General features: G+C 34.3%; 1 protein-coding gene and 2 pseudogenes across 1 annotated transcript; 1 reads left to right on the forward strand and 2 right to left on the reverse strand.

Annotated features, from left to right (window-relative positions):
- Positions 1 to 3,822: 3,822 nt before the first annotated feature.
- Positions 3,823 to 4,810, reverse strand: LOC100853613 (uncharacterized; annotated as a pseudogene).
- A 233-nt stretch (positions 4,811 to 5,043) lies between these two features.
- LOC132253516 (uncharacterized) lies at positions 5,044 to 7,644 on the reverse strand (annotated as a pseudogene).
- Positions 7,645 to 15,437: 7,793 nt separating this feature from the next.
- Positions 15,438 to 17,610, forward strand: LOC100243468 (disease resistance RPP13-like protein 4). The gene has a single exon (XM_002268077.5). It carries the CDS (start codon positions 15,543 to 15,545, stop codon positions 17,457 to 17,459), a length of 1,917 nt encoding a protein of 638 aa, XP_002268113.1. The 5' UTR covers positions 15,438 to 15,542; the 3' UTR covers positions 17,460 to 17,610.
- The last annotated feature ends 9,678 nt before the right edge of the window (positions 17,611 to 27,288 follow it).

Below are 27,288 nucleotides of genomic sequence, written 5' to 3' on the forward strand. Positions count from 1 at the left end.
TATAAAAATTGCATTCATGCTTATTAAAAATCAAGGAAAATGAAAAACTATTTTAAAATCAAAGAAAATTTGTGAAAGTGCTTACCTGAAAAGAAAGGTAGCAAATTTATTTAAAAACAAGATTTTTAGTGACTTAAAACCCTAATGAAGAATGAAAAGTTATAAAATTAAAAATATTTGAAAACTAGAATGGAATTAAAATTATTTGAAAGAAAACTAGACTGTTGAAAATTGAAATCTTGAAAATTAAATTTAAAAATTGGAATTTTGAAAAAAATAATTGAAAATGGGAGTTTTGAAAATGGGAATTTTGGAAAATTATTTGAAAATGGAAGTTTTGAAAATTATTTGAAAATTAAAATTTTGGAAAATTATTTGAAAATGAAAATTTTGAAAATTGAAATTTTGGAGAATTATTTATGAATGGGAGTTTTGAAAATTGAAATTTTGGACAATTATTTATGAATGAGAGTTTTGAAAATTAAATTTGAAAATTGAAGTTTTGAAAATTAGTTTTAAGAATTTGAGTTTTGAAAGGAATAAGAGTTTTGAAAATTAATTGAAAATTGGAGTTTTAAAAAATTAAATTTAAGAATTGGAGTTTTGGAAATTATTTGAGAATTGGTATTTTGAAAATTAAATTTAAGAATTGGAGTTTTGAAAATTAATTTTGAAAGAAATTAGAGTTTTGGAAATTAGAGTTTAAAAAATTATTTGAAAATTGATATTTGGAAATTGGAATTTTGAAAAATTATTTGAAAATGAAAGTTTTGAAAATTAAATCTTGGAGAATTATTTGAGAACGGGATTTCTTAAAAATTAAATTTGGAAATTGGAATTTTGAAAATTATTTGAAAATGAAAATTTTGAAAATTGGAATTTTGAATAATTAAATTTAGAAATTGAAGTTTTGAAAATTAAAGTTTTGAGGATTAAATTTGAAAAATTGGAAATTTGAAAATTATTTGAAAATTAAAGTTTTGAAAATTAAGTTTGAAAATTGGAGTTTTGAAAAATTATTTGGAAATGGAAGTTTTGAAAATGAGAATTTTGGAAAATTAAACTTTGATATCAAAATATGAAGAAATAAATAAATAAATAAATAAATAATAATAAAAAGAGTTGTGGTAGTTAGGATTGCAGGCCAAAGGTGGTCGTGCATGACTGTGGGCCCAAGCCGGGGTGCAAAGGTCAAATACTTATTTAAAGAAGGAAAACCCATTTCCATTTTACACATGTTGTCCCCATTTTTGACATACCTATGAGGAATATTAGTAACAACAAGTCTAGCCTGGTGCGCCAAAAATTGGCTTATCTGCTACAATGTAGGGCCTTGAACTGGGGCGCATGAAAACATCGCTTTGATAAGGTTTTTTGCCACCTCTTCCTCTTCTCCTCCCTCTGTTTTTTTTTTATGAAGGCAAAGTTTGGTTGTGAGGTTTGGCGTTCTGAGGTTCATAGGATGGGTGGCATTTCCCATTTTGAGTATTTTATTTATTTATTTTTTTTGGGAGGGGGGGGCTTTTGAACTGGGTAGAGCTGGCAGACCAAGGTTGCCATGAGGTGGAGGTTGGAAAGTTTGGTGGATGATTGGTTTGAGAGTTGGGTTTGGTGGGTGTGAAAGATGGTAGTGAGTATGATATATGAGATGAGCTGAACGGGTGAGTGTGATGTGGTGATCGGGTTATGATAGGATGATAGGGGTTGATAGCTTTGAAGAGAGTTTGAATGGCCATGTATGGCCAAGCAGAGATGGGAAGGATGATGGGTATGGTGGGTATGAAACGAGTGGGGTAAGGTTTGGAGAGATGAGAGTATCCATGTGCATATAGTATTGTGTTATCCATTCTTTCAATGTTGTAAAAGTGCAATCTTTTCAAAAAGGCCCCATCTACAACATTATCCCCACTAAGAGCAGTTAAGTAGGATCTGGAAAGAGTAGATGATTCCTTTCCATGTCTAGATCTTTTAACGTTCCATGAATACCCAACTGCATATATAGAATTCCTGATAGTATAAACCAATGGTTGAGAAGATCTAGGTGTCAAAGTTGGGCCAAAAACTATACCAAGCCTAAGAGACCTAGATAACAAACACTCATTGAAGGACTTTTCCAGCTCATTGGATCATTATAGACACAACTGCATTGTTGACCTTTGGAACTACTGTCGTCAAGTCAGCATTGGCATAGCACAAAGGATCCATGGCACACTTATGAAACATTGAACAATTAGTTGCAGTGTAGCATAGGCTTTGCGTATCTAGCATAGAAAATTCCTGGACCAAAACGACAAGCTCTTCCTCTACTCAGCTTGAAATCACCTCCCTATAGCTTCTCTTGCTTACAACTCCCCCATGGTTTCAAACTCTTTTTCTCAGTTCTTTCCCACTCTCCCTCATGCTCTGTTTTCGCCCGCAAAATCTTGCTTCACAGAATCAGCCAACCCACAACTATCTTCCCAACTATTTTGAAATTAACTCCCTATTTTCACATTCTCTCAAAAACTTCCCTTTGTTTCAACTCCCTCTTTTTTTTTCTCCCTCCTTCACCTGGATATCTCCTATGTTTTCTTTGCTCTAAATCCCTCCATACCCTCTACAGCTCCTCACGTTTTCCTTCTTTCTCAAGCTTTCACCAGTTCTCCTGCTCTTGGTTCAGCAAAGACATCACCACCAGCTCCATTGCTTCAACCACCACCATAGCAAGGTGGTCACGTCCTTCGCCACATCTCCCATGCAACCCACCTGGAAGCCATCCCCCGCTCTAAATGAAATGTCTAGCCAACCTCTCCGGGTATGAGAAAAATCCCTTGGTCCAAGAGGGGTCTATAGTTATGTTTTTGTGAACCCCGTATTTATGCTCATGCGCTTCCACTCGATGGCGAACTTGTTTTTTTACTTGAAAATGATTTATTTTTTTACAAAATAACTTAGAGTTGCCACTTATTTTTGTTTTATTTTTTAAAGGAAAACAAAATAAGAAAGAAAACCATAAATGTGACTCCTTATTTGGAAAAGATGGTATGTGAAAAATCGAGTGGGATCTAGGGTCAGGTTACTTATTGGGAAGGTACGACAGAAACCGTAGCACCCCTATAAGCCCCTAAAATGGGTCTTTACTAAATAAAATGAAGCAAGTGTGACAATTGATTAATTAAACATGGATACCAAAAGAACATCAATCTAAAAATAATTGAATGAACAAGAGAGGTAAAGAGTGTACTCGAGTAATGAGTTGATTGCTTCATGGAAAATAAAGGTTAGTAAACGAACATAGGATAATCACATGTGTTACAAAGCAAATCAATCAAGCACGATAATCAATCAGTCAATGAAAATAAAAACATCACTGATGTTGGGCCCCTACCAAAGCCCGATTTATTTTTGCATGAATTAATTCCATAAATTCCATTACTTGGAATTATAGAATTTGATTCATGCTTATTTTAAAACATTTTTAAAAATTAAGGAAAATGTAAAAATTGCTTGTCGAAGTGGCAGCAACTTTATTTGAAAATGGGATTTTTGGTAAGCTTAAAAATTCTAAGGATGTAAAATTGAAGAATTAAATTTATTTGAAAAACTAGAATTGGGAAAATTATTTTGCAAAATGGGGTTTGGGAAATTATTTTTAAAATAAAAAATGAATAAATGAAAGAAAGCCACGTGGTTACTAGGGTTGCATGCCAAAGATGGCCATGCAAATTGGAAACACATAAGAGTGGGCTCAGGGTGGAGTGATGCTGGCAAAAACGAGGGCTTATTCTTTTGAGTATCGTCTTTCATCCTGTTTTCTCTACTTGATATGCTAGAATACTCCCATTACTCATGATAACTGAAAGTTCCATATTGAGAAGGTGAGCAAGCACGGGGGACAGTTAATGTAACAGCCATTTGCAATGCAGCCTTGGACTCCTCACTGTATTCTCTCTTTAAAGTCTCATGCCTCTCCATTTTCTATTTTGCTGGGATCTCCATGATCTTATCTTTTCCTAGTATAAAATCTGGAGCTCTTTGGGCTTCTCTCTCTATCCAAATGATAGCATGGTTGGAAGTGGCATTACTAGGAAGAACAATATGCTCAAACCTCCCATCTACAAGTACAACTATCCTCATAATCGGGGGAAATCTTCCCATCCTGAAAAGCTTTATCTCAACAATATGATAGAGGCGACTAGGTGCATACAACCTCTTAGGATCTCTGAGCATCTTCTCTTCAAGGGTGTATATATCTCTCATGCATTTTAGGCATGATAAGCATGGCAAATAGAACAGTGACTTAAAAATGTCTTCCAAGGGGGTGGCTGTCCGAGGTAGAAAGTCATACTGGAGCACAACAGAGTTGATGAGATCTACATATCTCACTGCCAAATTTAACGAGATGCACCTTGCAGGTGCAATTGCATAGCACCTAATCCTCTTCCGGTCAATATTGGCCAATTTATCCTTATTATGCACCATCACCATTGTCAATAGTGCAATCACCCCTGATTCGAGGGGATGACCAGTAAAAGCCAAAGTGTAATTTGGATACTTCTCCACCAATTCCCTTTAAACATCATATTCTGTATCCAAAACTCACTCAACTGCCCTCAAAAGCCCATCATGCAAGGCTCAATATTGTGTGAGAAAGAGTGCACCATGCACATGGGAGCTTGTTTCTCAGGTGGGTCTCTTAAGGCACCATAATTTTCTATTAGGTGAGGGTTTACCATTTGCGTGTTGCACTTGGCACCCAGAATTCCTGACTCAAGCAGCGGTTTCTAGAAATACAAACACCTCTTATCAACATACAACCTCGCATTGACATTGTCTAATGCATTGATAATGACACTCAAATTCTCCCAAAATGCATCATTAAACACATTCTCTGTCTCAAAGCCCACACGATTTTGCAAGTGGAGACTAGGATTTATTGTTTGAGCAATAGAAGCAACAATAGTGGATTAAGCCTGCCCAATGTTCCAATTACGGAAGAGGAACTGCCTACTAAGGTTACTTTTTCAATCACATCATCATGAGTAATCGTTAGCTTCCCTTGATTGCCATATGAAACTCCCATCAGAGCTACATTTTTAAGAACTCACAACCTAGCGCACCAGATCCCACCATGAGCACTACAACATCCTCTAGTTTCTTTTATAGCTTAGACCCAAACACCGAGATCTATGCATCATAACGACTATTCAATGGTTTGAAATCATTGAAATCTGGTGCCTCTGTAGGAAGTGACTCCATTGAGACGAAGTAGAAGAACTGAAAAAGTGGATGAAACTTTCCAAAGCATGCCTTCACAACCTCCTGTCCCCACAATACCACCAAACATAGCAGCCATGGGATTTAATACCGTCCCTTCAAGTCCAATAGCCAGAAGCTCCACAGTTGCAGGGCCCATGGATGATGCAAAGTCCAACTGGTCCCACTTCACAAGCTCTTCTTCACATAAACTTCAATAGTGCAATGATATAATCAATCCCTGGAAGACTGAACAATTCCTGCTTGTTCTAAACCGCGACTGCCATCAACTTTGATTTGTTTCCATGTTTATGGATGTAGTTATAAGCCTTGGTCACCAAAGCCAAACCAAGATCTTCCTTTTTTTTAAGAGCAGCTTCTATCTTAGGGTCACCAGAATGATTGCAGGCCCAATCCTGACCATGACCAACAAAAATCTGAATAGCAAAAACACCAGCTTGAGGAGTAGCTGCAACTTGACAAAAACTTCATGATAATGCCATGTGTGTCATAAGCAAGATGAGCATCCACTTCAATTGACACTCTACCAGGAACTAGTTTCATAAGGTCGCTACCAATGTTTACCAAAGCCTTATTCAAGAAGCAGGACATTCGAGCATTGGGGCTTTCCAATCCATAACACACTAAATCTACCAATGCAGTCTCCACTACGCTCTTAAAAATTGTATCGAGCAAGTTGCAAATGCCTAAGAGAAGTGAGGAGCTAATAGTAGCAGTTATTGGTGAAAATCTCTTGAAATCATCGAAAATGACGGTGTCTGGAATGATCTCACTTAAGTCTCTAGAAGTTGAGATCAAATTGAGGCGTAGCGAATCGAGCTAAGAACCCTAGTCTCCCCTCCTGACGCGAAGAAAAGGAGAGCACTGATGCACACCATGGACAAGTAAGAATATGGATATTTGATAGAAGCTTTGGAGGGATTTTGGGTGGCCATGCAAATTGGAAGCATGCATGTGGGTTTGAGGTATACCAAAGTGGGACTGCATTGTTGTATCTCATGCTAAACCCTCATTTGCATTCTACCCTCTTCTATGGTTAATTTCTGCTTTAGAGCTTGATAAACCTAGATGATATTTCCTGCCAATTTTGGAGACCCCATTGAGAAATACTTCCTCTTCATCAATCAAAATATGCTTACCAAGTGTACTTGATCCAAACTCATTCCCAAATTATCTCTCTGATTTATGATCTTCAAAGGTTTTACATGAAGGAAGCCCTTCATAGCATCCCCTTTCGTCCACTAGACCTGATTTTGATTAAAACATTCCTCATTCAGCAAGTTTGTTTGATCTTTAGGTCCTACATGTACCACTGCAGGTACTACATTTTCTTTCATGCAATTCTTAGGAAACACAACCTTCAGAGCATCGTCTCTAACAAATCTAGCCTTGACCCTTCTAGTTCCATCAGACAAAAGGCCGAATATCCTTAGTTTGTGTCATTCCTTGATGCCTAACTCAGAAATGATTCCAAGAACAGTCATCCCCCATATTTGGCTTCATAGAAGGACTCTTTTATCACATTCAGATGACTCATTCTATCGTGGCCTATGTTGGGACGTCATTTGTTTTATCCGGGCAGGGTCGTGGAGTATTTTTAGCTCTGTGTCAGTCAGGGGCAATACAGAGTGGCCTCCCCAGGATTCGAACTCGGGTGGTGACAAGGCTCTTACCCCTTATGTTTGCCCTCCTGGTACCATCTGAGCGCCCAGATGGTACCAGGAGGGCAAACATAAAGGGTAAGAGCCTTGTCGCTACCCGAGTTCGAATCCTGGGAAGGTCACTCTGTGATGCCCTTGACTGGCATAGAGCCAAAAATACTTCGCGGCCCTACCCGGATAAAACAAATGACGTCCCAACATAAACGTCGGCCTTTTTTGCTCTGGTGCCCAGCTGTACCACCGAACTGTGCCAGACGGGGGCATCACAGCCGGAATGGGCTGGACAACGCAGAGTCTTATGGGGCCATTTGTTTATTTGGCCCTTAGAGGGTGACGTCCCCAGGATTCGAACTCAAGACTAAGGTCTTTTTGGTTGCCCTCCTGGTACCATTTGGGCTAGTCCACAAAGACTTTGCGCTCTGTGCGGGCAAATGTGAGGTCTCCGGACCCGAGCATCCCACAAACTAGAGCAAAAAAGGCCGACGTTTATGTTGAGACGTCATTTGTTTTATCCGAGAAGGGCCGCGGAGTATTTTTGGCTCTATGCCAGTCAAGGGCATCACAGAGTGGCCTCCCTAGGATTCGAACTCAGGTGGCGACAAGGCTCTTACCCCTTATGTTTGCCCGAAGTATTTTTGGCTCTGTGCCAGTTAGGGGCATCACAGAGTGGCCTCCCCAAGATTCGAACTCGGGTGGCGACAAGGCTCTTACCCCTTATGTTTGCCATCCTGGTACCATCTGGGCTAGACTGGCACAGAGCCAAAAATACTCCGCGGCCCTGCCCGGATAAAACAAATGACGTCCCAACAGCTTAGAATTGAAATTTTATTTGACATTTGGAAACCATCTCCTTAAAAACCCTGATGCTAGATAAAACAAAAGGCATTTCTTCAAAAGATCGAGCAACACTAGGTTGTAGCAGATTGCTTCAATAGAGCTCCGATCATTGACTTCTTCCACAGCTGAATCTATTGGACCGACCTGAGCTTTCCCATAAACACCCTGACTCAGATAGCCAACCCAAACATGATACCCAACATTCCAAAAATACTAGAAACAAAGGAGAAAGTGAAGAAAAATAGAGCATGTACAAAAAAAAAATAATAATAATACTGTCAAATCTAGCTCCATTCCATAAATGTCAATGAGCTTTAAAAGCTGGTGGGAAGGTTTGAGTGATCTTAACACATGAACAATGGCATAACTAACATGCAATGCATACAAGCGAAACAGAGACCAAGTAAACATAAATGGGAAATAGGCTTAATACATTCAAGCGTCAAAACAAACATCCAAATATCAGCAAGAAGCATGGTATGACTGTAAAAAAATGGAGAATATAAGGTGTGAGAATCTCCCTCCCTTGTTCCTCGTTTCCTCTGTAAAAGCTTTCTCCTCTTCCCCAAGCTATGACTCGACTCTTCTTCAAAGAACACTCATCTCTCTCAAATTTTCTTTTTCACTTGCTCCGCGTTTCCTCAACTGATCCTCTCAAGCCTTTTTCCCTTGCTCCCCAAGCAATAGAACATGCTCCTCTATAACCAACAACAACTACTCTCTTTAGGCAACATAACACACTCCCCCGTAACCGTCTGCAGCTCTTCCCATTTCTTTCAAACCACCTCAGAATATTCCATATGCACGTGTCATTCTCTCATTGCATCTTTAGCCCACTACAGTGATTCCCTAATGGCCAATCTTGAGGCAACACATGGCTCTAAAGTTCTTCCACCTGGCTAAATAACACCTGCCAAAATACACCCCAAAATGGGGGTCTACAGTTATACTTATATTTAATTTATTAAATAATTAAAAAAATGAATGATATATATATAGATATATATTATTTTCCAATATTTAAACTTTATAAATATTTTTTTTATCTTATGTTATTCAATATATAAAAATAATTTATACATTAAATAATACATAGATTAGTATTATTTTACAATATATTTTATAAATATTTTTTAGTTAGTTTTTTTTAACCACAAATTTACCTTAAGAAGATCAGCAAACATTAGTTCAACCAGTAAAATTAATCCAATACAATCAACAAAAACTAATACTAACCAAGTATATTTCAAACGTACCAATCATAATTAATAACATAACCTTAGTATTACCCCAAACTTATCTTGTACCTACTATAAGTTTATATCCTAAAACGCCAATTTTCCGGCAAAAACGGGTTTGAGGTCAAGGGTTAAGACTAAAGACTCTAGTTTTAAAACATGATTTTACACCCAAAATTTTCTAAATAAACCGATTTTTTTTTTTTTTTTTTTTTTTTTTATGTTGATGAGAACGTTATATAAAAAGGATCCATGTATATTACAGATATTAACTAGTAAAGAAAACTTAAAAATAATTCAAATAATTTTCATTTCCCTATTTTACCTTTTTACCCCTTTTTACCCCCTAAGGGTAAGAAAAATACATAATACAGAAATTTAAATAAAGGCAAAAAATTTAATAGAAAATTCTTACTTTCTTATTGATTGCTGATGAATTTACAAAGCTGAAGATGATGGAGCTTCTTTTTACAAACAACTTTGCACACTATTGCACACACTTTCTCGGGCACACTTCTTTTCTTTTACTACCACTAATTTATAGGCAAAGCATTTACAAGGGACAGGTGAGAATACAGGTGAGAATTAATTTCAAGTGGTTGGATGGTAGGAGAAATATTTACGGTGTTCAGAGGTTTGGTATAAAATAAATACAAAGACTTTTGACTTTTGAGACATGTGACTTTTATTCATCCGTTCTTCTTCCTTCTTGTCTCTTTCTCTTGTCCTTTTCTTCTCTTTTTATTACATGCATAATACGTGGCTTGTGGATGTCTTTACTGCTTCTGAACTTGTACTACCATATTTAATTTTTGTAGTTGAAGACGCATTTACTGCTTCAATATCGTCATTGCTAACATCATCCTTCCATTGCATTTTGTAGATTATGATAACTTTCATCGTCCAGGTTGTCCCAAAATAATGCGTCATCGCTGAGGTAGGAAGATGGTTCCGGTATATCTACACTGAGTTCGGTTATAAAATCCTGTTCTTCAGAAGTAATAAAAGGGTTTGGAACAATGATGTGTTCTAAAGGTTTTATTCTCCATATAGACATGGTTTTTGTTTCGCCAATGAGATGAAATAATTTATTTCGGGTTGGTCTAAGATCATAGATTTGAAAAGCTCTAAAGCGAGTAAAAAATTCTGGAAATTCATTTGAACGGGTCATTTCCCATTCTGGTTCTTGTTGAGGGATGAGTGGTTCTTTATTATGTTTTATGTATACATGATGATAGGCTGGTACTACTGATCCATCGGGTTGAAATAAAGGTGGAATGGTTTCAAAAGAAATATCTATATATTTTTCGGCTTTAAAAAGATAGGTTAAAATATCTTTCAATTTTTCTGGGAAATTTTCAGGGATTTGAGATATATGGTTCATAAAAACATTTTTTAAAATTCCCTGATCCATAAATTGCGGTACTAAATCAAAATTTTCTTTATTTACAGCAGACATATTTACATAAGCTAAATATATAACAAAGAAAAATTCAGGGTCGTGATATGCCATATACCCTGTTTTTAACCCGACATTTTTAGTTCTAAAATGTTTATACAAAAGTTCTTGATTTTTAAACACTTTGTTATATTGGTTTTGTAGAAAAAAGGTTTTGACGAAAGAGTAGTTATCAACTCCAATTATATTTTTAACAACAAGCCTTTCATATTGTTCAGTCAGAAGAGCTGATTTCTTAATTAAACTAATTACTTCAGGTTGACTGTTTGAACAGCTGGTTTGATTGGTTGACACTATACTGGTTTTCAAATCTTCTATCAGTTTTTCTTGATTTTCTTGGATTTTGAGGTTTTGGAATTTTTGGGTTTCTAAAGCAATCAGTTGGTTTTGAAGGTTTTGTAAATGTTGGGCTAAAGCTGACACTGTTTTTCCATAAGCGTATTCTAAATTTTGGTTCGGAAAACTTTGTGGTTTTAAAGACCAAAAATTATCTACAATAACCTTATGTTCTTCAAAAAGGTTTTGAGAAAATAAAGAGTTAAACCTTAGGTTTGGATTCAACACTTCGTTTAGACATATGGTTCCATATTGAAAGGTTCTAGCTTTCGTAGGTTTTCTTTGAGTCATGTTCCTGTAATCATGAAATCAATCATTAGTATTATCGACATTATTAATTATTTGTCTACTTAACCAGTCTGCTAATATATTATCTTTTCCTTTAATATGTTCAAATTTAGGTTTGAAACCAATTAAAGAGTTTTGAAACTTTATCCATCTTTTGGTGGACAGTTTTGAAGAATTTTTGTTTTCAAAGAATTTTTTAATATTCTCACAATCGGTTCTTAAAGTAAATTGTTCTTGGTTCAAAAATAATTGAAATTTTTCTAAGACTAATATTATTGCTTCAATTTCTAAGTCTGTAGAGCTAAGGTTCTTTTGATAATCATTAAAAGTTCCACTACAATATCTACAAAGTTTTTCTTCTCCTATATTAGTTACAGCTAAAAGTATACCTCCCCATCCTGTTTGACTAGCATCAGTTTGGACTATTTTGTATTCATTTTCTAAGGGTAAATGTAAGGTTGGGAGATGTTTCACAAGTTCTTTTATTTTCTGTATAAGTTTAATATCTTCTTGGTTAAAATATCTCTGCCCTGTATTTTTTGTTTTACTATAAAGGGGTCCAGCTAATCTACTAAGGTTTTTAATATATGGCCTAGCATAGTTTAATAATCCTAAAAAACTTTGAAGGGTTTTTAAGTCTTCGAGTTTGTCTGGAAAATTATTTATTTTTTGTACTATATGTTCTTGTAATTTTATTTGTCCATCCTCTAGTTCTAATCCTAAAAATTCTATTTGAGTCTTAAATAATTTCAATTTCTTTTTACTTACTATTAATCCATGACTAATTAATTTTTCAAAAATCAATTCTAAATGCTTTATGTGTTCTTGAAGAGTATATGAAAAGACAAGAATATCATCAATATATACAAGAACAAAAGAATATTTTCCAAAAATATTATCCATCATTCGTTGGAATATCTGAGGAGCATTTTTTAGTCCAAATGGCATTACATTCCATTCATATAATCCACAAGGACATGAAAACGCTGTCCATGGTTTACTATCCTCTTCTAATCTGATTTGCCAAAATCCACTTTTACAGTCTAACTGAGAAAAATATTTACATCCTTGAATAGAATTAATTAAAGAATCTTTGTTCGGAATTTTATAGGCATCATCATATGTATTATCATTTAATCTTTTATAATTAATAACCATCCTAGCTTTTCCTCGTTTTTCTTCATTATGGTTCCTAACTAAAAAGGCTGAGGATCTATGGGGACTGAAACTTGGTTTTATGAGGTTATTCTGTAATAGTTCTTCTATTTGAATTTTGAATTCCTTTGTATCTATAAGATTGCATGCTATATCTGCAGTTTTTATTGTTAAATCTGGGTTTTTAATTGGTATTTTACAGGTTGTCTTATTTTTATTCCAATGTTTTTGTGGGTCTTCTCCTATAATTCCTATTTTTTCTGCTTCTAATATAAGGGTTTTTAATCTATTTGCATTTCTTAATTGTTCTGAGTAGTCATTAATTATGCTATCCTTTTGTGCCTCCACTTTGCTAATTTGATGAGATGTTACATTATGATTTTTATTTAATACATTTTCTATGTTTGTATAAACAATTGTTGTGGTTTTAGGATGAAAACTAACTTGGTTATTTTGTATTGTTATCCCTCCTTGTAAAGAATGTACAAAATTTAAACCTAAAATAAAAGGATATAAACTTATAGTAGGTACAAGATAAGTTTGGGGTAATACTAAGGTTATGTTATTAATTATGATTGGTACGTTTGAAATATACTTGGTTAGTATTAGTTTTTGTTGATTGTATTGGATTAATTCTACTGGTTGAACTAATGTTTGCTGATCTTCTTGAGGTACTAAGGTTTCAAATAAAAGGTTTTTACTGGCTCCAGTATCTAACATTGCGTCTACCTTTAATTCTATGGTTTTTAATTTAATTGTTGTTGGAAAAATAATAGATTTAACTTTATTTGCCATATTTACTTGTTCTATTGTTTGTATGGTTATTTTTTCAGGATTCATTGGTTCTTTTACAGGACTTTTTGGTTCTTCTGTGTGTTCTTCTGTGTCCTTAGTTTTTGAACTACTATCTTCTTCTTCTTTTGAAATTTTTCCTTTGATTATTATTTGTAAATCTTTCCATATATTATAAGGTTTTATTTTACTTTCTAAAGGTTGTACAAGGTTTTCTAAATTTAAAGGGGTTTTCTTAGCTTGATTTTCCTCTTTTTCAATAATCATACAAATTTCTTCTTTTTCATTTTCACTATCTTCTACACTATATACACTTGAATTTTCATTTTCAAAGTCTAATTCACTGATAAGTTCTTCTTCTTCACTATCTAGCTGATACTCATTTATTAGGTTTATTTTTACTTGGGTTTTTCTATTTCGTTCATTTAATGGTTTTTTAAGTTCAGGACATTCAGGTCTTATATGGCCTTCCTGACCACACAAATAACATTTACACTGTCTTTTTCTTTTTATCCAAAACTTTCCAGGTTTTTTATACCTTGTATGATATGGTCGTTTTTTATAAAAGGTTCTTGACTTTCTTCTTAAAAATTTATTATATCTCTTAGGTTTTCTAAACTTATATTCTCTGCATCCTATATCTAGATTTTCTCCTATATGTAATTTTTTACAAAGTTGTTGATTTATGTCTTGTTTCTTTATCTGACTTCTTTCTCCTATACTTACACATTCTCTTTCTAACCAATTTTTTACAAATTCTATTCTAGCACCTATATAAGGAGAGTTTTTATACTCGGAGGTTGTAAATTCATTCCATAATCTAAGTCCTACGGGTCCTTGTATTTTTAATATATATTTATTTAAATATTCAGGGGTTCTGTCTACTCTAGCAAGGATTGCATATTTCCTAAATTTTTGTTCATATTCTCTTATATATGAAAGGTTACATAATTTCAATTGTTCTAACTTATGAAGGTATATTGCAGGTTCCTTTACATCTTCTTGTGTTGTTCCTAAAAAATAAAGTTTTATTAGATTTATAAATACAGATATGCTAAAATTATTTCTGACTTCTTGAAAATAACTGCTGTTTTCTTGTTCCATGTTTCTAAAAAATTGTAGTACAGTTCCTCTAAGGGTGCTTTTACAAAATTCATAAATTTCTTGTTGGTTTTCAAAGGATACTACCACACCTGCTGAATTTAAAGATTGCTCCCAATTTTCTATGGTTTTTCTAAGATCTTGTGCACTATCTATATCTAATATTGTTCCATATTCGTATATTGGTTGCAAAGAACTAGAAGGTTCTGTTTTAGTTTTCCATTGAGGTCCTTTTGGCTTGCTATACGGCTTATTATATTTTACTATTTCACTTTTTACATTTACAGTTTCTTTTTCTTCATTTATTGTATTTATTGATTCGTTTGAGATTATTTCTATGTTTTCGTTAACTTTTGGTTTAATAGTAAATTGATTTATCATTTCTATATCTATAAGTTTTTTGATTAAAAAGAAAATTATAATATTTAATTTTATTTTCAAATTTTGTATTTTATTATTTGAAAATTATTATATTAATTAATGTATATCATTTTTATAATTGTCATTATATAATTATTATAAAAATAAATGTGAGTGTAAATACTAACATTTATTTAAAGGTTTTATAAGATAAAATAAATGTGAATATAAATATTAATTATATGTCTCGAATAAAAGTCTTGCAACAACCTGGGGCTTACAAAGCTTACACATGTACTAGGCTTGGTAGCAGATGGGTTTGATGGGCTTCACATGTGAGGAAATCTTGCAATGGTTTTGGATTGAGCGGTTCAGAGTGAACTGTCGGGTTTTATCCGGTTCGACCCAATCGCTGGTTCGGTTCTACACTGGCTCAATAATAGAATGGTCCATTTTTGGTAGTTGGACTAGCCATGTCCCATGCTGTATTTAACCAATAAAAGGGAACAGTATGTTTACATATACTCCTATAAAAAGAACCATAAAATAGAAACCGAAACCTAATTTATAAAATAAAATTTTCAACTAACTATTTAAGAATAATTAGCGGATATTTTTTAATTAAAAGTATTATCTTTGATTATTTGAGTAATATCTTTTAATGATATATGTATTGTTTTTTATTATTTTAGGTATGATCTTTATAGCTAAGGGCATAGAATTTTAAATTATTTTTAAAAATATTTTATTTTATTATTAATTTTATATAAGTGTATGAAAATATACTTTTTTTTTTTTTTTTCGGGAAATTAATCCCCAAATGAAGTACCATAAGCAATAAATCAAATATTAGAATGGTGGATAGTATTCCATGGCCCACCCAAAAGACAAAGAACGACTGGTAGAGCGAACTTTCCAAGTCAAAAGTCGTCCTCAGATTCTTTACTCAACCCTTTTCTGAGTTTCTCTCCCTCTATGTTAATTTCCTATCCCATCCCTCAGCCTTGAGACTTTACCATTTCCGCTCTTCTTCTTCTTCTTCTTCTTCCAATTTCAACGATGCCGATCCGAAGAAAACTTGAGGATGCTGTGCCAATTCTGCTTGGTCTTCTTTCTGAGGAAGGGACCAAAGGCCCCAACACTCAAGATCCTCCAGTGTCCAACACCCCAGATCATTATGCGTTGTTGAAACAAATCAGAGAGTACTTTGAGAACAGACAAGATCTGTTCCGTGACCTCAAGAGAACGGAAGACAAACTCCTGGAGAATTTCACTGCTCTTGAAGAAGAGATCGACAACTCTAAATACGGCAGTGATGGCAGCCGAGGGGAGCACTCTCTTTCAGACAGATTCAAGAGCATAACAGTCGACGTTTCTGAATTCGAACGTTTGGAATTAAAGAAGAGCGAGGAATCACCCAAAAATAATGAGTCAGAGGCTCAGGAAATGGAGATTTCAAAGAAATGGTCTGAATTAAAGGTGGAGCATGACATACTTAACGATTCAGTACTTTCTCGTTTTCAGTTGAGCTATGACAACATTATGGACATTGATGTTACTGGCATTGATGGTAAGAAGCATCTCATTCCTGGTCGTAACATCAAGCTGTGTCTGCTATGTTTCTCCGTATTTCCGCCCAAATCGGTCATCAAAAAGAGGCCCTTGATTTATTGGTGGCTTGGGGAGGGTTTGATCACCGAGACGGAAGATGGAGAACGCATCTTTGGGGAGCTGATCAAGAAGGGCCTTCTAATTGCAAAATACAAGCCAAATGAGCAAGACAAGAATCCTATTGTGGATAGCTGTACAATGCACTCTTGGAATCGCCTTATGCTGATCTCGGTTGCAAAAAGGGCTCAGTTCTTTGATTTTGATGATGACACAGGATTACCTGCTAATCACGGCACCAGCTCTCGCCGCATGTGTTTGGTAAAGCAACGCTTGAATAAGCAAACCCCTCCAAATGGGGAGGCTTCTAGACAGGATCACACACAGCAGCACCAAAACAGTTCCAGTAGGGCTGCATCCACGGAGCATCGTTTATTGACTTTGTTCAATGTGAATGAGCAATATGTCAATATCAGCAATATTAGAGGGTTTTCAGAGGAGAACAAAATTGAGGTTCTTCAGCTTGGGAGGTGGCAGGATTCAGCCAAGCACCATATAGAAGTCGAAAATGAAGACTTCTTGAAAGCTCTGGGGAGCAAGAAGCACTTGAAGTATCTCAGCCTGCGAGGAATTTCAAGAATCACTGAAATACCTTCCTCCCTTCGCAAGCTCATTAATCTTGAAATACTGGATCTCAGGGCGTGCCACAATCTGGAGAAACTACCATCTGACATTTCAGCTTTGAAGAAGCTCACGCATCTAGATATATCAGAGTGCCACTTGCTAGAAAGCATGCCCAAGGGCCTGGAGGAGCTGACTTCGCTCCAAGTGCTAAAGGGTTTTGTGGTAGCAACTTCAAAAAGAAGCCCTTGCAAGCTTGAAAAACTTGCTGTCTTGGACCAACTTAGAAAGCTGAGTATATATATCAGAAACGAAGCTTATATGGAAGAGCTTGATAAGTTGAGAAAGTTTTCAAAGCTTCGCATTCTATCGATAACATGGGGAGAAAGAGGAGCACAGGGTCCAAAAGAACAACCAGGAAAGCAAGCTACTGAGAGTAAGCCTTTCCCCTTTCCTCCCAAATTAGAGAAACTGGATCTTTGGTGTATCCCTGAAACCGACCCAGCTTGGTTAGACCCTGGTGAGCTTCTGAGTTTAAGGAAGCTGTACATTAGGGGAGGAAAGCTTGTTAGTTTCAAGGAGAGTAATACTGGTAAGAAGTGGGAAGTTCAGATTTTGCGTTTGAAATATCTACGTGCTTTCGATGAAAACAAACCCTGGCGGCGAAACTTCCCGTACCTCTGTTACTTGGAGATAGTAAAGAAAGCTGAGGATGAGCATCGAGCCAGCAGCAGCAGGTCTAACTGATCACCACTAGCTTGCTCCACCCATCACTGTGTCTTACTTGTATCTTAATTTCTCCTACTACTTGAAAATTCTTGGTGATTCTAGTTGTTGCAACTGTAAAACTATAAAATTACTCAACTGCATTGCAAGTGTGCCTGATTTAACTTGATCACTTTCTTTAGAATCTCTGCTCATAGACCATCCATCCCTAGTGGAGGCACTTTTAAACTTGATGCAGGATTGATTCCTCAACTATCATAAACTAGAGCAAACTACAAAAACTGATTATGGGGTTGAAATTTGTGTTTAATTAAGATCTATGGTAAAGTTGTATCTTGAATACATGATTTCCATATCATACAAATAATCATCTCTATGATTATGGGGATGGGGATGATTGTGGCAATATTACACTATGGAAATGGGCTTGGGTGTCCCATGGGCGGCTTGGGTGTGGATTTTATACAAGTTTTAGTTACCAAATTTGCAAGAGGATCCCTAAGGCCATGAGAATTATTTATTTAATTTCCTTCCATGTCTTTTATGTTTTTTTATTTTTGGCATAAAATATGTTTTGGTATTCCTAAGTTAATGAATTTTCATTTTTTTTTCTTTTTTTTTAGATAATTTATTAAATTGGAATGTGCCAAGAATTAATAAATTTTTATTTTAGGTAAAGACAAGTTGGAAAGAAATAAAGAACCTACATCCTTTTCAAAGTTAAACTCCTAGAGATTTTTTTTTTAAATAATTTTTTTTTTTAGATTTTAGATCTCTAAGAATCTTCTTATTTCAAGGAAGAAGTTTTATTTTTCCAAGTCTTTATGAAATAAAATTTTTCCTATTTAACACAAGATTGTAATTTAAAGAAATAAATTATTTTTGGAAAAATATATGATAGATAATTCATGATTAAGATGGCTTATCAAGATATTGTTTCAAATAAAATAAATTAAAATGGTAATTCTAGGTTTTCTTAAAAGAATAAATTTTAATGAGTTTTATTTCCATTATTATTTATTTAAGGAATTGGTTGTTGCCATTTGGAATTTCAAATTCCTTTTGGGACTTTCCTTTATTTGAGTTAGGTGATTCTCTAGGCTTTCCCCTCTAGAGAGAAGGAGAATGACACCTAAATTGGTTCTCCAGGCTCTTTCCTTCTAAGAGAAGGAGGAAACCGTTTAGTTTGCAAAGGAAAGTTCAAGAAAAGATATCCTTATTTGGCATAGGTCCCAATTCAAGTAATAAATAAAAGTTTTGGAAATTCTCATGATAGATAATTTATTTTAAGATAGTTACCAAAATTATCTTAAAGTCTCTCTTCCAAAGTATTAAGTGGGAGTGGGCCATAGGCAAGCCCATAGCCTCCAAGATCGAGTTCATCTTGATTTTAGGCCCATCACCATCCTAAAGATGGGGTGACCCAAGGAATCAAGGGATATGAATTATCCTTTATGGACAAGACTATATATGTTTGTACTGGGAGTGGCCAAACCTAAAGATGGAACTCTTCACTTGGTAACATTGATGTCAAGGATCTTAGTTACACACTTAACTTAGATATGAAGTGGTAGAATCACCTAAAGTGGTCCTACTTGCATGGGCCAAGGGCTAAACATAAAGGTATGTTGATCAATGCCTTAGGATAACCTTTGGAAGTTTAAAGCATGTTGATTAATTAGAGAGGGTCTCTACCTAGTAATAAGAGTCATGACTTGCCTAAAGTAGGTTTGATTTTTATGATACTAGGATACCTTGCATGGATATATGTAGTTTGAGAGCACTACATTTTTGTTAGATTAACTACCAACTTGCCTTGAATGCTCAGTTTCTTTTTATTAATGCATGAAATTATTATATTTATTACAAATATCATGTCTTTAACCTCTCACCTATTATCTTTTGTTTAAATTGAACCTAATTATATACTAAAAATAATATGGATATAGTATTAATTGCATAGAAGTTGTTTTGGTAGAGTTTGTTATTTTCTTTAAACAAACCTATCATAAAGTAAAAGAAGCATATCAAATGTAGCATAAGACAGATCAAAAGGCTAAGTCTCTCATACTTGGGTCTTTAGATAATGTGTTGCAAAAACAACACATATCTATTGTCATAGTCTATGATATTTTCTTTAAAATTGTAAGGGTTATTTGGTGATAAAGGCAAGTCAACTAGACAAGTTGCTCTTAAGACTATTATGAACACCAAGATTCAAGTTATCTTCGAGATCTTACCAGATTCATTTGGGATGGGTAAGAAGATTCTCAAAGAGTAAAAGGGTGAACCTATGGAAGTCAAGGTTCTTCAGTCTTTTCTACCAAGAAAAAGAACAACAACACCAAATAAGGGAAGCTCGAGAAAAAGAATGAGAGAACAAACTCATGGACATTGATTCCTTTGTGACCTTTTAGGACACTAGAAAAGGAATGCTTAGAGTGCCTAAGGATAGGTAAGTACACATCATATTCTCATTGTTAAATAAATAGTGGTGGATTTCACTAATTGTGGTGGATAGATTCCAACCCCACTATTTGTAGTTCTTTACAGGGTTTTCAACAAGTGAGAAGGTCACATGATGGGATTATACTTACCTTAAGATCAGTTACAAGGTTAGTTGTGCAAGTTAGTGAGATGTATTACCTTTTTATGTGAGACTCCATTATCACTTTGCCAAGGAATGAGAATGGTCAGATCTCACTAAAAGAAAGAACCTAGCACTAATCAAACATTTGGCTTCTAATGCCTAAGTCATATTAATCTAAATAGGATCCAAAGGCTAATTAAGTCTAGACCTTCTTATTCCAAAAGATCTTTTAGTCTACAATTCCTATATAAATGGTAAAATGACGAAGAGGCACCTTTATTTTTAAAGGGCATAGAACCAAGGAATGTTTAAAGTTAGTGCATACTCACGTGTATGAACCTTTTTGTGTTTATATATGAAAAGTATGGGTATTTGATTATTTTATTGATAAATGCTATAGGTTTGGATATATAGATAGAAAATCTGATGTCTTTGATAAATTCATTGAATTTAAGGTGAAATCAGATAACCTGTTGGGTAAACATATCAAGACACTTCGATTAGATCGAGGTAATGTGTTTAGTAGGTTTGATCATTTCCATACAGAGCATGAGATGATATCCTAATTGTGTGCACCAAGGACTCCATTACAAAATGGAGTAATGGAAATAAGATATTGAACTTTGATAGACATTGTGAGATCGGTGATTGGTTTCCCATTACTTCCCATATTCTTTGGGGATATATCTTAAAGGAAGTATGATACCTTTTTTTTTAAAGAGGTGTATCACTTTATAAGATATCCCAGAGGATTTAGGGATTATTACTTTATAGTCAAGATTACCATAAGGTGTTTGTTGTTACAAATACCATATTTCTAATAAAGACTATATGATATGTAATAAGGCAAACAATGATATAGATTGGAGAATATTAGAAGATAGTCTCACTATACACAACATACTATGGATCCAGTATCAATCATTCCCATTTCTCATACACCGATGCCTTGTCATAGTGGGAGAGTTGTTAAACAACCAGACCAATTCATGTATTTAGGAAAGTCTTTTGAGGCCATTCTAAAGGAACATGAGATCAATCCCACAGATTAAGATAAAACAGTGAGTGATGTGGATGCACATCTTTGGCAAAAAACTATGGAGGTAGAGTTAGAATCCTTATGATTCTAATGTAGTCTACGTTCCTATAAAAGCACTTGAAGGGATAAAACCCATAGGTGTAAGTTGGGCTACAAGAGGAAAAAAAGAATAGATGGAAAAGTTCATTTTTATGTGGCTAAGTTGTAGCTAAAGGTTAGAATTCGAAACATTGTTTCGAATATCGGAAACCTTTTCACCAGTAGCCATATTCAAATCCATCATAGTACACTTACCCATTGCAATGTATCTTATTTATGAGATATTGCAATAGGATGTCAAGATGGTGTTCTTAAACGATTATCTTGATATTAGCATCTATATGATGTAATAAGATATTTTCATAGCAAAGGGCCTTGTATGTATAAGAAGGTGCAAGGAAGCACGATGGTCTTTATGGTCTTGTATGTTGATGACATTCTACTAATTGGTAATGATGTAAGATTATTGTTATCAATCAAGATCTGGTTGTCTAATCAATTATAGATGAAGGATCTAGGAGAAACATAGTATATTCTTGGGTTTAAGGTTCTCAGGGACTGCAAGAATAGGAAACTAGCACTATCTCAAGCTACCTACATAGATAAGCTTTTGGTCAAGTATGTGATGCAAGATTCCAAGAAAGGTTTATTATCTTTTAGGCATGAAATTCCTCTTTCTTAGGATCAGTGTCCTAAAACACATGAAGAGAAAGAGCGTATGTAGTTAATACCCTATGCCTCTACAATGGGTAGTCTTATGTATGCGATGCTATGTACTAAGCCAAATATTTGGTTTGAAGTGGGTATGGTGAGTAGATATCAATCTAATATAGGTCCAGAACATTGAATAGTTTTCAAGCATATACTCAAGTATCTTATGAGAATGAGGAATTATGGGTTTGTGTTCCAAAGTGTTGAGATAGTTTAGAGGGTGACATGATGGTTGACAAGATACCTTATGTGGAGAACCTGGTGGATCCTTTTACCAAGACATTAAAATGGAGAGTCTTTGTTGGTCATAGAGATTCAAATGAGTATCCGACATGCTTTATAGGCATGATGCTTTGAGGGCTAGGGGGAGAATGTTAGGATAAAACCCTTAAAATCATAACATGATGTAATAAATTTGGAATTCATTATTTATTTAATGATGTTCTAGTTTCACTTTTATCTATCCTTATTCCATGTATTAGAGCATTCTTACTTGCATCTTTTGCATTGTACGTGACTTAGGTGCATTAGGAGTTGTACAAAAGATCTAAGTCATGGGTTCCTTGCAAATAAATGACTTTTTCACAGTCGGTCGTGGGCCTAGGCAATCCATTAAAGGTTGTACTGCACCACCTCCTAATTGGAGGGATGACTGATCTTGGCTATTGGGATGGGTTTCTCATGGTGAGTGTACTAGTGTGTATTGTTGCACATTAAACAAGACCTATGGTGAGTTATGACTTAAAGCTATCAAGTAGTCATGACTTCACCAAGCTACTTTATTGTATTGTCTCTCAACCTTGAGAGAATATTAAGCTTGTGATAAAGTTAGCAATGGCTTTGACCTACGGGTGAGATTGTAAGCTGATCATATATTCCCTATGGATTGAGTCACTGTTGATGGAAGTTGGTAGGAATAGGTATTCTCAATAGAGGCACCATGATATCTTTTGGATTGAGACAATGTGTCCCCTTGGTTAATCCTAAGGAGGTGTGTTCATGGAAACTATGGTCACAGTAATTCCTTAAGTGGAACTTAACATAGGCTCTTTGAGAGCTAAGACGTGTTAATTGAACACACAATAGGAGGAATTGTAACTCAAGGATAGTAAAGGTAGTCTTGAAAGGCTAATATCTTTCACCTTGTTAGAGTACAAACACCAATTCATGGGGAGACTAAACACAATGAATAGTAGGTCACTGACCCGAGCACTTGGTGTCTCGTTATTATTTACATAGGATACTGGAGTTCAATTGATTCTTTGGAATGGGATGTTGAATCAACTTTAGAATTGGATTTTGAGAAAGCTAGTATTCCTGTGGGTCCCAGTGGTCCCGCTTTGAGCTCATATACCTTGTTGGCATGGGTTATGAGGGTCGGATTGGCTCTAGGTTCACTTTTGTGCATAAGGCCATTTTGGTAATTACATAAAGTTGTATAGGGGTAAGTGAATAAGGTCTCTGGATTGGGCTAATTCATTAATTTGTAGGCCCAATAAACATCAATGATTCCAACAATCACAAGAGAAGAATCATAGGGATACCACAAACCATAATCAAGACTTCCATTTATATAATGAATAATTATTTTAACAGACATTAAGTATGACTCTTTGGGGTTTACTTGATATCTAGCACAAGCTCGAACACTAAAAAAAATATGTCAAGACAACTCACAATGAGATAAAGTAAGCTTCCTATCATACTTCTATGAAGCTTTTACTCAACATTTTTTCCAGATCATGGTTTGAAACATCGGTAAACATAGATATATCAATACTTGGATTTTACGGATATATTGGAAAAATATCGGTGAGGCAAAAATAATTTAAAATTCAAGAAAATATTTAGAAAAACTCCAAAGAATGATAAAATAAGAAAAACAAAATACACATATTGAAGTTATTTTGTAAGTGTAATTGACATACATAAGGTTAAGGAGAAAAATATCCATAAGCAATGATATATCGATTTTAATATATAATTTTTTATTTATCTTATCAAATTAATTTTAATTTATAAAATATTAGAACTTCCTAATTATTATTTTTATATTTTAGTATTTTTTTTAATAAATTTATATTTTTAATATTTTAAAATAAAGACATTCAAAATTAAAAAGATAAATATAAAAAATGTAAAAGTGAAGTAATAATAATTTTTTAAAATAGGATTAATGAGATAAATGATGATACATTTAATATTAAAACTATAATTTATTTAATTCAAATGTATTCAAAAATATAAAATAAATGATGATGTATATATGATTTTTTAATATTAATATTTTTAATATTTAATTATCATATAAATGATATAAAAAAAGATTTATTAAGAAAAATATAATGTTGGTTTTTATATTTTTATTAATCAATTAAATAAAATAATTAGAATTTTTTTTAAAACAATGAACTTTAACTAATTACCTTGAATAGTTGGATTGAGAGAGAAAGATTCCATCTTTTAATTGTCTAATATGAAATCCTAGGAAAAAGGTAAGTTCACCTACCATGCTCATCTCAAATTCAGTCTTCATCTCTTCAACAAAACTAAGGGCAAGGTCACGAGAGTTAGCTTAAAAAACGTTAGCTTCAAAAACAATATCAACATAAATCTGAACTACTAATAACTCATCATTGGACCTATTTATAACAAGGTTTTGTCAAATCTCCCTCTTTCAAACTTTTTCTCCAAAAGATAGGTTATGAGCCTCTTATACCATACTCTGGGAGATTGCTTTAATCCATAAAGGGTTTTCTTTAACTCATAGACATGACTGGAGAATTTTGGATCCTCGAATCCCATAGGTTGGTCAACATAAACTTCTTCACTTAGAATCTCATTTAAAAAAGCACTCTTGACATCCATTTGGTAAATCTTTATCCTCAAGGAGCATGCTATTGTTAAAAGTATCCTAATTTATTCTAGTCTAGCAATGGGTGCAAATGTCTCTTCATAATCAATCCCCTTTATCTGTGAGTATTCTTCGACAACTAGTCTTGTTTTGTTTCTCACAATGACCCCATTTTTGTCTTGCTTATTCTTGAATATCCATTTTGTACCTATGACATGTTTATCTTTAAGCCTAGGGACTAAATACCACACATCATTCCTAGTGAATTTACTCTTCCTAGAGTGCGGTAGTCTAAGATTTATCACCTAAAGCTTCCTCCACATTTTTTAGCTCCATTTGGGAGGTATAACATACAAGACCCATCTCATTTAATCTTAATGTCTCCTAGTAGCCACTCATTCATTAACATGTCCTATAATATTTGAGATTGGGTGGCTCTTAGGTATTTTGAATCTATGTTTACTTCTTGTTTCTTTAGATGTATCATCTAGAAGTGCAAATTCATCATTGTTAGGGTCAATGTCTCCTTTAGGGATATCGATCATTAGGGTTTTCTTTAGTAGTCTCCAAGTCTTTAGGGTCATCCCCAATTGATTCCTAGGTTAAAATTTGACTTTTAATTTTATCTTGATCATACCCAGTATCATTTATAACCACATTAGAAGATTCATGGATAACTTGTGAATTTTGATTATAAACCCTATAGGCTTTACCAATGATGAAAATATCAATAATCACATATCTATTGGTACTTCGATTTTATGGATATATCGGAGAAATATCGACGGATATTTTGGAAAAAAAAATCGGTAAGCCAAAAATTGATCAAAACTAATGGAAATGTAAGAAAAACCTCATAGTGATGTAATTATAAATATAATAGATATTTTAAAGTTGTTTTGTTGAAGAATTTGATATATGTATGATATGATTTACGATATTAGATGCAATTATATCATGTCGGTCAATAAGAAAAGTGAATTTTGTAATTGTACACTCATTATGAAGCTATATGAAAGACTTGATTTCATTAAATATCAATAATTTGTACATATTACGTTGCAATGACCTTTAAGTACCTAAATGAGAATTGATGTGGTTCAATGGAATTGGTAGATGAAGGAATCTCGTCTTGTTGTTGGAGACAATATTGGTACCAATTCATTGAGCCTTGATAATATTGGTTAAAAATTCTAACATGCCATACGTATATCTCTTGAGTCCTACCCACTACCTCTACATGGATAGGATTCTCAAAGTTCACCCATGTTTTCATGTCAAATCCTCCTTACATCTGATATGGAACTTGATATAACATTTATGCAGTAGGGGAGTAGCTCGACATACCATACTCTTCATCAGTTAAACTTGAAGGTTGACCATAATTCATCACATAAGGAAAGTAGACATTAGCCTCATTCGACGAATCAATAAATTGAGTCCTTATACTCAGATTCAAAACTCCCTAAAAGTAACTCCTCGTTATATGGTGTCATCATCTGTTCTCTTCCTTTGTAGGGCTTCCCAATAGCTCCTATGCCTTGAACAACTTTTTTAGAGCCATGGTCTTCATCCTGTGTGCAGTGCATGAAATCATTTTCACGGGTAAATTGGCTTAATAGATATTGACTTTGTTCTCGTTCCCTAATATCTTCTCCCGCATTATCACCTTCATCATCAATTCCACCTCTTAAACCATCGTAACCTAAGCAGAAGCATTAGCTACGCTAGGTCTACTACTTTGGCTGGCACTTGTGGAGTCAACCTCTTGGTAGGAATTCAATGCCCCTTTAAATGAATCGTTAATATCTTTGCTAGAACTTTCAATGTGAACTTCTTCGGACAACATGCGTTCAACAGTAACTCCAAATTCTTAAGTATGAACGACAATTCATGGATCAGGATTTCCAACTTCATCATCCAAGAGTATAGGCCTGACCTATTGGAGCAATTGATTGTCTTATTTTTCACCCACCTCGGCTAAAATGTCAAGAATATCAAGGTAATCTTTCTCAGTAACTCGATCATTTTCTGCTTCCATATCATGTAACTTTAGCTTCATATTATAGTAACAAAAAACTAATTGCTCCAATCGGGGATAAGATAAGCGATTTTGTTGCTTTATGTGGATGAGAGCAAATGTGCTCCAATTTCTCTCAGAAACAGAAGATGACACAGCTTGTGAGAGAACTTTAATGGCACTCTTCCTCAATATAGGTGTTTGATTCCTATACATGAACCACCATTCAGTTGTAACTAAATTCATAATTATATAAATACTTATGTGATGAATTTAAAATAATGATAATCAATTTTTTTTTTGTATTAAGAAATAGTACTCATTGGGCACCATGGTTGACTTTACTGCAATCGTCGCTCGATCACCGAATGCTCTCTTTGCATCTCGAAAAAGCACAAGTTTTGTGTTCAACATTTAATTTGTTAATATCATATTTGTTAGTAAACATTCATATAAAATGATGAATGAAATTATTGCTTGATTAGATTGAGTAAAATAATAGTTTCTTATTTACCTCATTTCCAAATTGACTAATCGATTCAACATTTGGGTCTAATTTAGCAAATACGTCATGGATCGCTTGAATTTACTCCGAAT

This window comes from Vitis vinifera, chromosome 3 (assembly GCF_030704535.1).
Source record: "Vitis vinifera cultivar Pinot Noir 40024 chromosome 3, ASM3070453v1".
In the NCBI taxonomy this organism is placed as follows: Eukaryota; Viridiplantae; Streptophyta; class Magnoliopsida; order Vitales; family Vitaceae; genus Vitis; species Vitis vinifera.